General features: G+C 45.2%; 1 protein-coding gene across 2 annotated transcripts in view; it reads left to right on the top strand.

Annotated features, from left to right (window-relative positions):
* KAT8 (lysine acetyltransferase 8) overlaps positions 1–14,034 on the top strand; it is a 346,163-nt gene that overhangs the window by 259,457 nt on the left and 72,672 nt on the right. For both annotated transcript variants that reach the window (XM_086932009.1, XM_086932010.1), the window contains exon 8: positions 2,441–2,534. In XM_086932009.1, coding sequence (XP_086788135.1) covers positions 2,441–2,534 — 94 coding nt within the window. The remainder of the gene's footprint in view (positions 1–2,440; positions 2,535–14,034) is intronic.

Genomic DNA, 14,034 nt, shown 5'->3' with positions numbered 1-14,034 from the left:
TATTGTACCGCGAGACTCCCACCTCGTCGGCGGGATGTTTCTAAGCATGTGAATCTATGAAAGATACCAATACTGGATAACTGAAGTTACAGGTAAGTAACTCGTTTTCTTTTGTTCAAGGCCAATTTCAGCTCACCTAGCTGTTCAGACTTTGCCAATGCCCCATGAAAGTCTGAGGCGCATCAGGATCAGTTGCAAAATCAGTTCTGATCAAGGATAACTACTCTGTGTCCTTGAGGTACTTGGGTCGTCGTGGCTGGACTTCGATGAACAATCACAAGATTGGTCCAGAGATCGAGAGCACACCCTCAACTTTGACTGGGATCATGCTTTTTTTTACTTCCTCTGAAGTTCCGTGATCACCTTTTGGCTTTGCTGTCGCAGATGGCATTCATGTTCATCTTCATGTAGCAATAAATCACTTGATGCAGTCTCGTTCCTAGGTCCACAACACCAAACACAGACATTTTGGGTGTCTTTTACTGACTTCAGACATTGGCAGTCCTTGCAAGGTTTACACCCATTAATTTCTAGACGGGACATGCTCTTTGAATACTAGATATTTTTCAAGAGAAGACATTCTGTCAAATTGACAGGTTTCGAAGGAACTCTGGATCTGTGTCGGAATACGTAGAAAGAAAGGAACTGATGTCAGTGCACATAGGTGGCCCTGATATAGTGGTCTTGACGTTGCATCTGGGGCTGGGCATTTCTGATGCGAAACTGCATGATGCCGCCTACCACCAATGTGTAAGGAAATTGCGATCGAAAGTTTCCTGTACTGTCAGGCACATGAGAAAATTACATGGTATGAGCTCTGCAGTTAGAAAGCACTATCAGAAAAGCAATGAATACGTGTATGCATGGCTAATGATGATACCCAAAATATATAGAGCGACATGACACTCCAACTGACTGTCGCACAGCCAATTTGGAAAAAATCCAACAGACTTTGTTGCCAATGTAATCATCCGTTTTTAATCTTTAAATTCATCTGAATTCATCTTGTTCGTTGTGTTTCAACACATTTCTCTGTTCATATAGAAGGCTGCATGTTTCCCCATACTTTCTGATGCTACATATATTCCAATCCAAGCCTTTTTCCACAGCACATAGGTGAAAACATTTTATCCTGTGCACTATCCTGGTGAAAACAGTTCATCCTGCCATGTCGCATTCACTTTTCTTTGCACCAAAACACGCTGCATGCATTGGCTGGGTGTGTGTGTGTGTTAAGGTATAGGAAATCTAAGGGTGGAACAATATGTGCTGCTCGCCTTTAGAGACCTTCCCTGGTCACAGTGCATTTGGTATCCATGGTACCTTTTACAAGGGACTTCCTTTTGGCCAGAGAGGTGCCCTGGGAACCTGATCAGAAGGAACCCAGGGCACATCAAATCAAAGTGCATCAGCAGTCTGACAAAAAGGGGGGCGGGGTACTGCAATAGAAACCCAGCTGCCTACAAATAGCGCTTTAGATGTCCCCAATTGGCAGAGCTTGTTGCACTTTACAAAACAGCCTGAGAACTTCAGTTATTGAGGTTTTTGAGTATAGAGGACACACAATGATTTAAAGGGTTAGGAAGGCTCAAGGGATGATGGCTAAGGCCTAAAACAGGATGGTTAAAGAGGTGTTCCAGCATTTTGACTGTTGTACGAACAATAGTAATGAATTTGATCTTATAGGTGTAATGGGGCAATGGTAAAAATTGTATTACAATAAACCAGTGTACTCTGTTTGTGAAGCCCAGTTGGCCAGATCTTTACTCGTATTTTGGTCTAGACTTTTTATTGGACCTGACAGATGTGTTGGATTGTACATTGCTCTCATATTGGGAATAACAAAGAGACCAGAAGGTGGTATGCTGTTAAGGAGTGGACATGTGTAATACCTTATCAAAGCTATCCACCTCTGCAATATTACATCCATATAGTCACACAATTCAAACTCTTACCTCTTCCCCCTCCTAAATCTACATAAGCTTTCTTTCGTACAGATTCAGAGATGGAGTATTGTGTGCTTTTTTTTATTTCATTCTTGCACCCTTTTCATACCCCGTCCCTCCCACTGCCCTTCTTGTATTCTGGCGACCTTAGCACTTCAAAAGATGTAATCTTAAAATTGTAAGGGATGAAACAACCATCTCTCTGTCCCAACTGTTTGTAGAGGATTAAGCCACCTTGTGTGCAAAACGTCCAGTTCAGGTGGGCCAACTGGTTTGTGGTACTGTGCTCTGAATGCTAGGCCTTTGGTTTCTTCTAGCTGCAGCTTGTTTCCTCCCACTGTCATCGTTTTTCCATTACTGAAAGTTTTCTTCTTTCCTATTTTAGACCAAGGATCCATTAATGAAATACTTGTTTGTATCCTGTTGCTGTCATTGTATTTTACTTTCTGATACAACGGTTTGCCATTTATTCTTATTTTTCTTATTTTAAACAGGAAAAAGAATCTCCAGATGGTAACAATGTAGCCTGCATCCTTACACTGCCTCCATACCAGAGACGAGGCTATGGCAAGTTCCTGATAGCTTTCAGTGAGTAGCACTAATGGAGATGGGCTGATTGGAATGGGGCATGTCAAGGAGAATATTTATCATGTTTAAGTAATGAAACATAGGATATGGCAACTGAGATGGTGCAACAATGATCATAGTTGACTTACGTGAATGGCACATGCAGCTCCTGTCTATTTTGATAGACTTCATCAGGTACAACATTTCAGTCTCCTCTTCCCCCACTTAGAGAGGAAACTTCCCTCCCCCCCCTCAAAGAAATACATTAAAAAAATCTTTCTGGCTTCCATAATCACAAAGTGGAGGTTGTTCAAATTGTCAGTTTTACACGGTTTTGTAATGTAAGTGTTGGATTGTGCAGATAGACGTTCACAACCACCATATATGTGGAAATAGTTTAAAGTGCTTCTTCTGAACCACTGAAGTTTGATGTGACATATCTAATGACTTTATAGAAAGTTAAAAGTTATACCTAGGCTGTCCTGTTTTCAGTTTCTATTTTTGGTAAATTCTGGTGGTGTTTTTTCAGTGTTTTTAATATCTTAAAAAACAGTTGTTATCAGTGGTTACACATTTTCACGCCACTAAAAACAACAGAAAAAGTGTTTTCCGGTGTTTATGGAACGTTTTGCTTTTATCATTGCTTGCTTTCTGCACTGAAAAAACACGGTATATAGACAGTGTACGTATAGTGTATATGAGGTCCAAAGAGATTTTTGCAAATTAATCCTATTGTAGTACACCATACAGTACTTCTTCAGTGAGACTTTGGTCATGTGCGCTCGCGCTTTTCTTCCCATGTAAACTTCTGTGAAAGGTGTCACATATTCACCACTATCCCAGATGCTTGGTGATATATATACTTGTCACTACACCTTGCATTTACTGTTTAAAGCCTGAGGTGTTGGCAATTCACCTACTATCAATACTGACCCACTAGAAACTATGGTCTGATGTATTAAGGGTTTTTACCCATTCTCTGTGGGTAAATGTGATGACACATATTAGGAAAGATTTTTATGAAACTAGCCATTTTACCTATCAGTGAAAGAATCAAATGCAGCCAAAATATCAAATGTGAGTTTGATATGTCTTGATTCTCTACAGTTTATAAAATAATTAAACTAAACCTAAAACGTGAAACTAAACCCTGCACCCTTTGACCAAAGGCCATAAATCTGAAAAAAGTAAAAGGAAGAAGAAACAATATTTTAGTGGCATCCCTAAAGAACAAAACTCAAGCAGAATAATGTTAGCCAGTCTTTCTTACTACTAGTTTGTATAACAAAGTTACATTTTATTGACCCCTTCAGTAAGAACAAACTGACTCTTTCACTTTCTTTTTACTTTCTTTGAATGACATTTAGTTTGTGGTTGTGCAGGTGTTTTTTCAGTGTTTATATGTTTTCACAGGTTAAGGCAATTTTTCTTTCAGTGGGGTTTTATCAGTTATTATAGGTTTAAACCCCACAGCCTAGTTATACCTTACACATTAAATGGCTGTCTCGGCTTTCTGATTTCACACCTCTGTTGGTGTTTAGCTAAAATCAGTGGTCACTTCTTCTCAGAAATCGGTGTGCTCCAGTAACTGTCCTGTGATCTATTCCTGCAATAGCCATAAGAGATTCTTTAAGGAATGCTCTGATCTCCAGTATTGGGTCTTACGCTTATGCTAGACATTGAAGCTCGAAGGAGGAAACTGACCTGGGACTGCTCTCTTCACCTTGCCTCACGGTTCCTTGTCGTTGTTGAGGCCACTTCTCGCCGCACCCGCTTCGCGGGTGTCGCTTTGCGGGTGCCGCTTCGCGGGTCCAGGTGGGAGCTGACCTAAAACCACATCGCAGGAGTAAGCACGAGCCGGGGAGCTACACCAGCAGCTTCAGGGGTGGTGCATGCAAGGGACTCAGTTGCCCAGGAGTCCCTGCATAGCCACGGTCATCTCGGCCGCGCCCCCTGGGAGCCTCGCGCCCCGCTCGCGACGCTCTCCAATATCAACACCCAGTGTAACGCTCAGTGGGACGCGAGCGGGACGCCGGACGAAGCCCGAACAAAGGGCGGACAGTCTGAGACAGTCCGAGACTGACCGGGACTGGGCTGGGCCAGGATCCTTATCTGTCGTTGTCGTGGTCCATCTGTAGCATCCTCATAGTAAGACTTACAGTTGCCAATATTTTTGTGGTTCTTTTGTGTTTTTTTTTCTTTTTTTTGAAAACCTTTATTCAAAAAAGGAGATACATGCGCAGGCCCACAACCATCATGGCCGGCCGCAAAGACAGTCAATGAAACAGGAGAAACTGGAGCCAATCAGTAAACAGGATATATCAAAGTACATCAGATGTGGTTGTGGGGCTTGCAAACAGGGTATGAGGTTTTCATTTTTAAATTTTAGAAAAGAAGTAGGGGCTGCAACAACAAGGACGTCTCACCTTAAAGGATAGAAGCATAAAGGAGACGATTGGGACTTACCCCAATTACAATCGGAGATAGGCTATGACTAAAGCAACTATGCAATCTGGGCAGCCACGGCGATGATACTGGACAATAAACCACATTACAATAATCCACATTTCTAAAAATCACCCCAGAGAGCCTGCCCCCCAAGAACAGAAAAACAGAGGCTTATCGAAAAGCCGGAAAAAGGAACAAAAGGTGCGAGACCAAGAGACAGCCAACCCTACTAAAGAGGAAAGAACCCTCCCAAAGACGGAAAAGAGCGATAGGGACCATAAAACAAAACAAACTAAAATAACAAACCCCACCCACACCCGCCACCCTGCACCCCTGTAATGGCTACGGCCTAACCCACTAACAGCGTGCCTGTCGCCCCGGAACTGCCCCACAGAAGGGAAAATATAAGAAGAAGTGGAGGAGGAGAAAAACAAACAAGCCCCCGGACACCTGGAACCCCCCGCCGGCGGTGACCCCCCCATAGCACAATCATCATCAAGCAAAAATAAACAGTCAGCAATATCACGGGGAGGACAGTCACCAGGAACCCCCACCCTACCCCCGGCCCGGTGAGGAATTCGGTGCAGTCCCGGCAAAAGTAAACGGAGCAACCCCAGGGAAATAGAAGTCAATCCTGCAAGCCTCACGAGGAGATCTATCACCAAAGTCATAACAGTTGCAAACAAAGGGAGCGCCTCAGATGGTCCAAAGCAGTGGCGAGGAGCAAGTAAACCTCAAAGTCAAAATCAGCCCTGACCAGTGCGAATCCGTTCCGGAGCACATCCCGACCAAGCCAATCCGACCAGAGGCAGCCAAAGCGTCCACGGCAGACCAGGGCATTGAAGATGGAGCAAAGTCCGGACACAAAATGGCGGCATCCGTTATGCAGACGGGCCGGAACAAAGGAAAATGGCGATCCCCTTCGACGGGACCCTGAGACTCGGCAATGAAGAACAGGACATCCAGCGACGATACATCATCGGATAGGAGACGTAGAGGGAAGACCATGTACTGTAGCAGATGAGGAAAAAGTGAGGCCGACCCTCAGAGAAGCAAAGTCGGGCTGCCGCTCAGGCCCCTTAAGATGGCGGGTCAAATCGCTCGACTGGACCGCAAATTTCAGTGCAGGCGCTGCAGCGTCCGTGGCCGGTCGCGAGCAAACATCATCCAGTTTCGCCGCCAGGGAGACACATGCGACGGTATTTGCGAGCAGAGCGCCCCAATCGCCGCCATTACGGATCTCAATGAATGTGCGCCATCCACCCCCTCCATCCCGGGGTCCAGAGGACGGAGGGGGACACAATCTCCAGCCCACATCGCTGGGCTCCGGGTACACATTTGGCGATCGCAACAACACGGGCGCCCCGAACTGGCACACTCAGCACAGACACCGGCTGTGGGTGCAGCCCGTCAGCCCCCGGACCGGGAAACGAGGGTCAGGCACACAACCCACAGTCACGGTGCAGGAGGATCGCAGCACGTCACAGTGCCTCTACTCCGGCACCATCCATCAACGAGGACAAGGGACTCAAAGGCGGAAAGAATTTTTCAAACCTGGAAGTCCGGCCACAATCGCGGTCCCACAGCCGATGTTGATCAGGTCCCTCTCGGGTGTTTCAAAAATCGAGGTCCCGGCGGCAGCCCGGGAGTAGGCCAAAAATGGGACACGACATAACTTCGTCGCTGAAGTAGGTAGGATATCCGGGAAAGCACCGTTGGCATCAGGCAACCTTCATACATCCAGGCTCAGGGCGTGGGTAGAGGATAGACAACAGGATAGACGGGCCGCCGGCGGAGGTCGGCGGAGCCGGGAGCTTATGCGGCCATCTTGGTTCGCGGCGTAGCTCCTCCCCGGTTCTTTTGTGTTTTCATTCTATTGGCAATTGTTATTCCTTGTTTGCCCTAGGGTTACCAGTGCAAGCTTGCTACCATCTCACTGTGTGCAACATGTCCAAACTAAAGTCTTCTTCTGTTTCTAACACTAACAACAATTACCTAGTGCAGGTAGTGAGTAAAATAGCACGAGAAGGATATCACTGGGCTTCAGTTCTCCACCTATTATTTCCACACAGAGCTCTCTGCCAGAACCTAACCTGATAGAAGTCCCGATACAGGTGCATAGTAGTGATACTCCAGATATTGTGTTTCCCCCTGATGACAATTTCGACCAAAACATATCTACTGTCGTTAATTTAGATAATGACACCTTAGACCAGTCAAACATGATAGTAGATAATTCCCCCTCCCCGTGTCCTTGCCTGTAACTAGAGCAGTTAAAGCATGTAGAAAGGGCCAGAGTAAACGTGGTGGGTTACGCTCTAGCAGGAAAAGACTGCCTCTCCACCCAAAAATATGGCTACAAAAGAGGCAACTGGGGAGCTTGGTGGGAAGGAGATATTGGAGGACGATCAAATCAAAAAACTGGTGAGCATGATTGATTCTAAGATCTAATGCATTATTAAACCGTTGGTAGCCAAAATTGACCAGCTAACAGCAGAGGTTAATAGGCTAGAGGGACTCATAAATAAGTCTGTGGAGGAGGTGGGCTACACACCAATTCTAGTTTCAAACAGAGCTGAAACTACAGTGAATGTCCCAGGGGATGGGCCAGAGGGAAGGGATCAAGTGGTATCAAATCCTCCCCCTACCCAGCACCCAATACCTAATGATGTGCAGGTAACAGTTAATGAAGACCTCCCATTAAAATCCACTGGGTTGGGCATTGAGAAAGGCCCGGTCCAACTCATTGTAGAGGCCTCCCCCTTGTCCTGGTCTTGGCCAATGTGCCCCCCTTAAAGCCGGGTCAAGTGGAATCTACATCTTCCCTGATCAGCAAAGCATTCCACTGGTTATCTAATAACATGATGATATCCCCATGGGGTAAACAGCAGCTATCTGGGGAAATGACTATGGCAAGAAGGGTGGACTGGATAGGGAACAGTACGAAAAAATGTAAAGGTGAATGTGTAGTTCTGCATTTTTTAAGTCCAGAAGTACTTCCTGATGTCCTGAGAAACTTATTTCCCCCACAACGCAGGAGCACTGACATCATCCCGCTAACTCTAGATTTTTCTATCACAGAGGCAGAACAGGGAATCCAAGTATACTAAAGACAAAGTGGAATCCGGTATCAAATAAGTGGGGCAGGGGTCCCCAACCCAGTGAATGGGGAATCTGTCTTGAAAATAGCTTTGCGGCACTGTCAGACTTGAACGAATGCGATTGACTTGAGAGGGCAGACAGTGTAGTGTTCAATGAATCAGTTAAGCTAAAAAGAACAGATATTCCCATAGACGAGGGGTTTGGTCTTACAAATGTTATTTTCTTGACCCCAGGGAAAAGGGTAGATGATCCAAATATTTTAAGAAATAGAAAGGAGAATAAACATTCCGAGACACAGTTGGTCTTCACCATGACAGTACCACGTTCTGCTTCTGGTCAAGTAGCATCTTCGCGCGAACCATTAGGTCATCATTGTTCTAATTTAGAATTAGAACCAGGGTTGGAGGATGAAACTCAAGGTATATTAACATCCCAGGCCCCCCTAGGTTTAGTAGCAGATGAAGTAGCTGAGTCAGGGTTGTCTTTCCTTTCCTGGAATATTGCTGGAATTACTAATAAGTTGTCATCACCAGAATGGTGTAAATTTATAGATCAATTTGACATTCTACTGTTCCAGGAAACATTGTCAGTACCCCCAGTACATCATCAAGGGTACCTTAATTTCCAAATCCCAGCTACAAAAAATCCTAAGGGCCGCCCATCAGGGGGCCTGATAATTTGGGTCCGCCAAACAATATGCTGTAGAATCAAGCAAAGGAGTTCTCCACTAGATGACATTTTGTCAGTTAAAATTACATGGGCTAAGGCCAGGGGGTGGTTATATGTAACATTTATGCAAGGGGAGTAGCGGGAGGCCAAACATCAGAAGTAATCGCCGCTCTTGACCTTGAGCTTGAAGCACTCCCAACACAGCTGTCTTTCATTGTGGGGGGTGATGTTAACACCACATTTGAACCGCTTGGCCAAGAAGACCAAATCCTAGCAGAAGAGGAGGATAGCAAGTAGGGTGTCCCCCAGTTAGAATTACCCGTAGTCAGAAGATGGTCAGCGGCGGCCATCCAACTGAAGGCCTTATGTCTAGTATGAGGACTCAGAGCAGCTAATGGTCGTACCCTTTCAGATCGCATGGGGAACAAAACATTTGACAATGGTAGGTTTTCTAGTCGAATAGACTATTTCTTAGTGGATATCAGAGAATGGCACAGGCTGATTGATATGGCTGTAAAAAACAGGATGGAGAGTGACCACAACCCTCTCTGTATGGTTTTTAAAGTAAATAAGGGATTAAGAGAACCAAATCATGGGGGTGGCAAAGTCACCTTAGATATTGTATCCTTGAATAACCTGTGCCACATAAGATGGGGTAGATTAATTGAGAACACAGAGAGGTTGGAGGAGCTTAAAAAAGGGGCGGTCGAAGAAGTGGGTAAGATAATTCATATGTTACAAATCAAAATATCCCTGAAATCATGCTGATGCTCATATGAACTTTTTTTTCCAAGCTCCAGTTTTTTTTAAGAAGCCGATAAAATCAGATAATGTTCACAAAAAATTACCCAAAATAGGATGGTACGATAAGTCCTGTAGAGTAGCCCCCCAGAATCTCAGCACAGAACTTAGAAATAAGAACATCCTAGGTGAGGGATATATATATAGGAAGGTTCAAAAAGAGGCCAGGAAACAGTGGGATGAGGCCCACTGGCGTGATCTTAAATCTGCCTGTGATGCTAAGAATCAAAGCCAATTTTGGGCTTTGGTCAAGTGGGATAGAGGAGGGGTGGCACAACCCCCGCAAAATAATGTTGCCAAAAACCAATGGGTAGACTTCTTCAAACCACAATACGCTTGTGATCTAGCGGAAGGAGATTGTTTACTACCTCCCACAGTTTTTTATCAATGCCAGTTATTCACTAAAAAAGATGTCAGTATATCGCTAGATTGTGTGATAGGGGGCCGAGCCCCAGGAATGGATGCCATACCTGCTGATGTGTTCTTAAGCGATCGTCCATCTTGGTGTCAGTACTTTGAGTGGCTAGCTAATTCTGTGGCCAGGGGTGCACCAATACCGACCTCATGGAAGGGTGCAGAAATAATTCCAGTTTTTAAAAAGGGAAACAAATCATTACCTAGTAATTATAGACCTATCTTATAGACTCTGCCCAAAAGTTAATAGGTCGACTAGGGCAAAACAACCTGCAAACCTGGATTGAAGAAAAAATATATTTTATCCCCTTACCAAGCTGGGTTTCGTCCTTGTACAAGTTCAGTTGACCTGGTCTTCTTTTTCATAGCTCTATACTGGAGGAACGTGATGCTAACTAATGGGACTCTATGCTGTTTTCGTAGATTTAAAATCAGCCTTTGATTTAGTTCCTCGTTCTAAACTTTGGAGAGTGCTTGCGGAAGCTGGGTTGGACCCGGAACTATTGACGCTACTCGTCCGCTTACATGTGAACAATTATGCTAGAATCAGGTGGGGGGCTCAGGGTGAGGTGACAGACACATTCCCTGTCGAACGTGGGGTCCGGTAGGGGTGTGTTCTGGCACCCACACTGTTTTCTATTTACATCAATGGCATTGTAGACCATCTAAGCCGATCCCCCACCGATGCTCCTGTTCTAGCAGGGGCACGCTCATAGTTTCTCGAACACCGAGTGGGCTCCAGAAGGCAGTTAACTCTTTCGGGGAATTCTGTCAAGCACGTGGACTTGAGATAAACACCTCCAAAACCAAGTTCATGTGCTTGAACCAGCGGAACACTTTCAAGGGCTCAATTAATTTTAATGGTACTCCCCTAGAACAGGTTGAGGCTTTCAAGTACCTAGGAATATCCCTTCAGTGTAATATGAGCTGGAAAAACCACATCAATATGGCTGTCTTAAAATTTCACCAGCTGGCGGGTGCGGTGGCCCATAAACATAAAGCCTCATTGACTAAGCCAATCGCCCCTGCTCTAGAAATTTATAACATGAAGGTGATCAGTGACTCTTTATACGGCTCGGAACTATGGGGATTCTCCAACCTGAAACAACTAATACTGGCGGAAAATAGGTTTTTACGCCGTCTGGTTGGGGTTCCCCAAAGTACTCCAACCGTAGCACTGGCATATGACCTTGGCAGGAAAAACATTGAGGACGTGGCACGCCTGCGACCCTTATTATACTGGAGACGCATCATGACTACCCCTGAACTTGTGCATTATGCCACTGCCCTCAAGGACATCATCAGGGCAGATCGCTTCCATTCGATCCCGTGGTTAAAGGAAATAAGAGGGTTGCTCGTTAAGCTGGAATTAAACCACCTATGGAACTCTCCCACCGTTGAAAAATTTCCATCAAAGGTAACATTGAAAAAATGTATTGGGAAATGGTATGGTCATCCGCTTATAGTATTGGATCCAACACAAACTTAACAGGATGTTTCTTGGATATCAAACCCTTACCATCTTGTGAGCCATACTGGGACATTATTGAAAGGCCGTTTGATAGAAAATTGTATTTGCAATTCAGAATCGGGACCCTTCCTACAAAGGCGTTTACCCGCAAATGGTCAGCTATCCAGGATGACAAATGTCCCCATTGTAAAGACTCGATAGAGAATATTGCTCATATACTGTTTGTTTGCCCCCTTTATGTATGCCCACGACGGAAGTGGATAAAACCTGTGTGTTTAAACCTAGGTACACGCAGGTGTATAGAGGCGCTAAGAATGCTGGAATCGGATTGCACACCCTGCTTGGCGATTGCCGTTGCAAAATTTTTAGGTTGGTCATGGACTATACGCACCCGCACTTTACAACAGCTAGTTACTGCTTGATGAATTAACTGACACTTTTTATTATAGACTAGTTTTAAAACAAAATCTAGGTTTTATTGAATTATTTTTAATTATTATGTATAAATTGCCTCTAAAATTGTACATGACAGCACCATGGTTTAATGAGGTTTTTAATAATGATTATAATATTGTAGTATTTATTGTGTAGTGTAGGATGTAAAATTGCTTTTATGACTTGCTGTCGAATAAAGCTTTAAAATTTGAATTTGGGTCTTTCATAGTTTCACATGCATGAATTCTCTTCCAGGGGATCCTCATCAATAGTCATAAGCACTGAATATTCCCGCCCAGGTGAGGGGACCCCGGAAATAATATAATAATTATATATGGAAATCACATATATATAGCTCTACATATATGTATGTACATATATATTTTTTTCTCATACCAATGCAGCTCCCAATAGGAGGCTAAACAATGGAATTACCCATATAAAGATTATTTGAAAACATATAAAAAACACCTGAGGGCAAGTAGCACTTGAACTCTGTTTTTTAATGAGCAAAAACACTCATATATCATGAAAAGTGCAAATAAAGTAGACATTGTTAGCCTACAGGCTGCATTGTAAACCAAAAAACATAGAAAATGAAAGCATTTTAAACAAACTGGCACTGTGCTGGCACAGTTTGGTCAGTTGTTCTTTCCGGCTCCTTCTGTCCGGACCCTAGATTTTCAGCTCCTACCTTTTTTGACTTTCTGTCAAAAATACCTTTATAATCTTCAAGTTTTTCACTTTCACTCAACGTCTTTTGACTTTAGAGTGCAGAAGCTGCCTGATTTGTGTCACAGAAAAGGTTATTTTTCTCAAATATGCCTTCCCGGTTCGACCCTTGCCCTTCCTGTGGCAAGAAGAAGGCTAGGACTGACACACACCCTGTGTGTATCCTCTGTCTCCCTGAGACACATTCTTCAGACAGCTGTCATCATTGCAGGAACTTGTCAAGGGGAACCCTCAAAGACAGAGAGAGGAGTTGTATTTATGGCCTCTCTGAAAAAGGTAGGTCTCCTTAAAGGCAGCAGAAGAAAAGAACACGGTCGACGTCAATAGAAGTCCTAACCTGTTCTCCTTCGGCGTCGGGATCGGCGTCGAAGCTGCATGCGACGAAGAAAACAACATCGAAGACTTTGATGACGGCGCATCATCACTTGACGGCAAAGTTTTTGTCGTCTAAGGTATCGGTTCCTCCGTTGGCGTACACCAGGCGGCGCTCAACGTTGAGAGGTAGATCTCTGGCGCTGCCAGGTGGGCATACGACCTCGAGACATATTTCGTCGTGGCCCCACCGATCAACGTCGAAGCTTATCGCTCCGTCGACGCCTCATCAACGGCGGTTGACGTCGAAGCAGGTTACTCCGTCGTCATCTCACCGTCAAGGCACACGTCTCCGCCAAGATCAGTCCACCAGTCTTCGGCGTCGAGGCACAAGATGCCTCCTTCGGCGTCGAGACAGCAGCATGGTTCCTCGGCGTCGATCCAACATACCTCGACGTCAAGGCAGAAGACGCCTCCAGGAACGACGTTGAGATTGAGATCTCCGTCACCGGCAGCTCATCACCTGTCGACGTTGAGACAGAAATCTGCTGAAAAAACATTGAGAAAGGAAGTGACATCAGCGTCGGAGAAGCGTTCGAAGTCCAGGGGACGGTCTACGGTTCGTTCAAGCCCCTCTTCTAAGAAAAGGTCTTCATCGAGTCAGAGGTCTCCGTCAGGATCCCAGGCAGCACATGGGCGCTCCAGATCTCCGTCTAAGTGCCCTTCCGGAGAGGCCTCTCTTCCAGTGAGCCTATCGTCATCGCCTTCAGGCTCTCACGGTTCACACCGAGGGTCAACATCCAGATCCCCGGAGGTGGTGATCTCGTCTTCTAACAGCCTAGCGTCAAAAAGTTCACCAGCAAGGTCATCGCATGAAAGGGTGAATCCATCTCCTCCGATGCAATCTCCTGAGAGGAGAGAAGGGCAGAAGTCGCCTTCCATCAGGTTGTCGCCTAGATGGTACAGGCCATTGCATCACTGGGCTACTGATAAGGACACAGCAGCGCAGGCTTACTCCAGTCCCCAACACAGGTCTCCATTAGCTCGTTTGATCCAGGCAGCCGATCGGGATCGGTCCACTTCAAGATCCAGAGAGCGGAAACGCACCCCGGTGCATTCACGTAGACGGAGGTCCAG

This window comes from Lissotriton vulgaris, chromosome 7 (genome assembly GCF_964263255.1).
Source record: "Lissotriton vulgaris chromosome 7, aLisVul1.2, whole genome shotgun sequence".
NCBI lineage: Eukaryota > Metazoa > Chordata > Amphibia > Caudata > Salamandridae > Lissotriton > Lissotriton vulgaris.
Note: the sequence above shows the minus strand (reverse complement) of the source record. Positions and strands in the feature narration are given on the sequence as shown.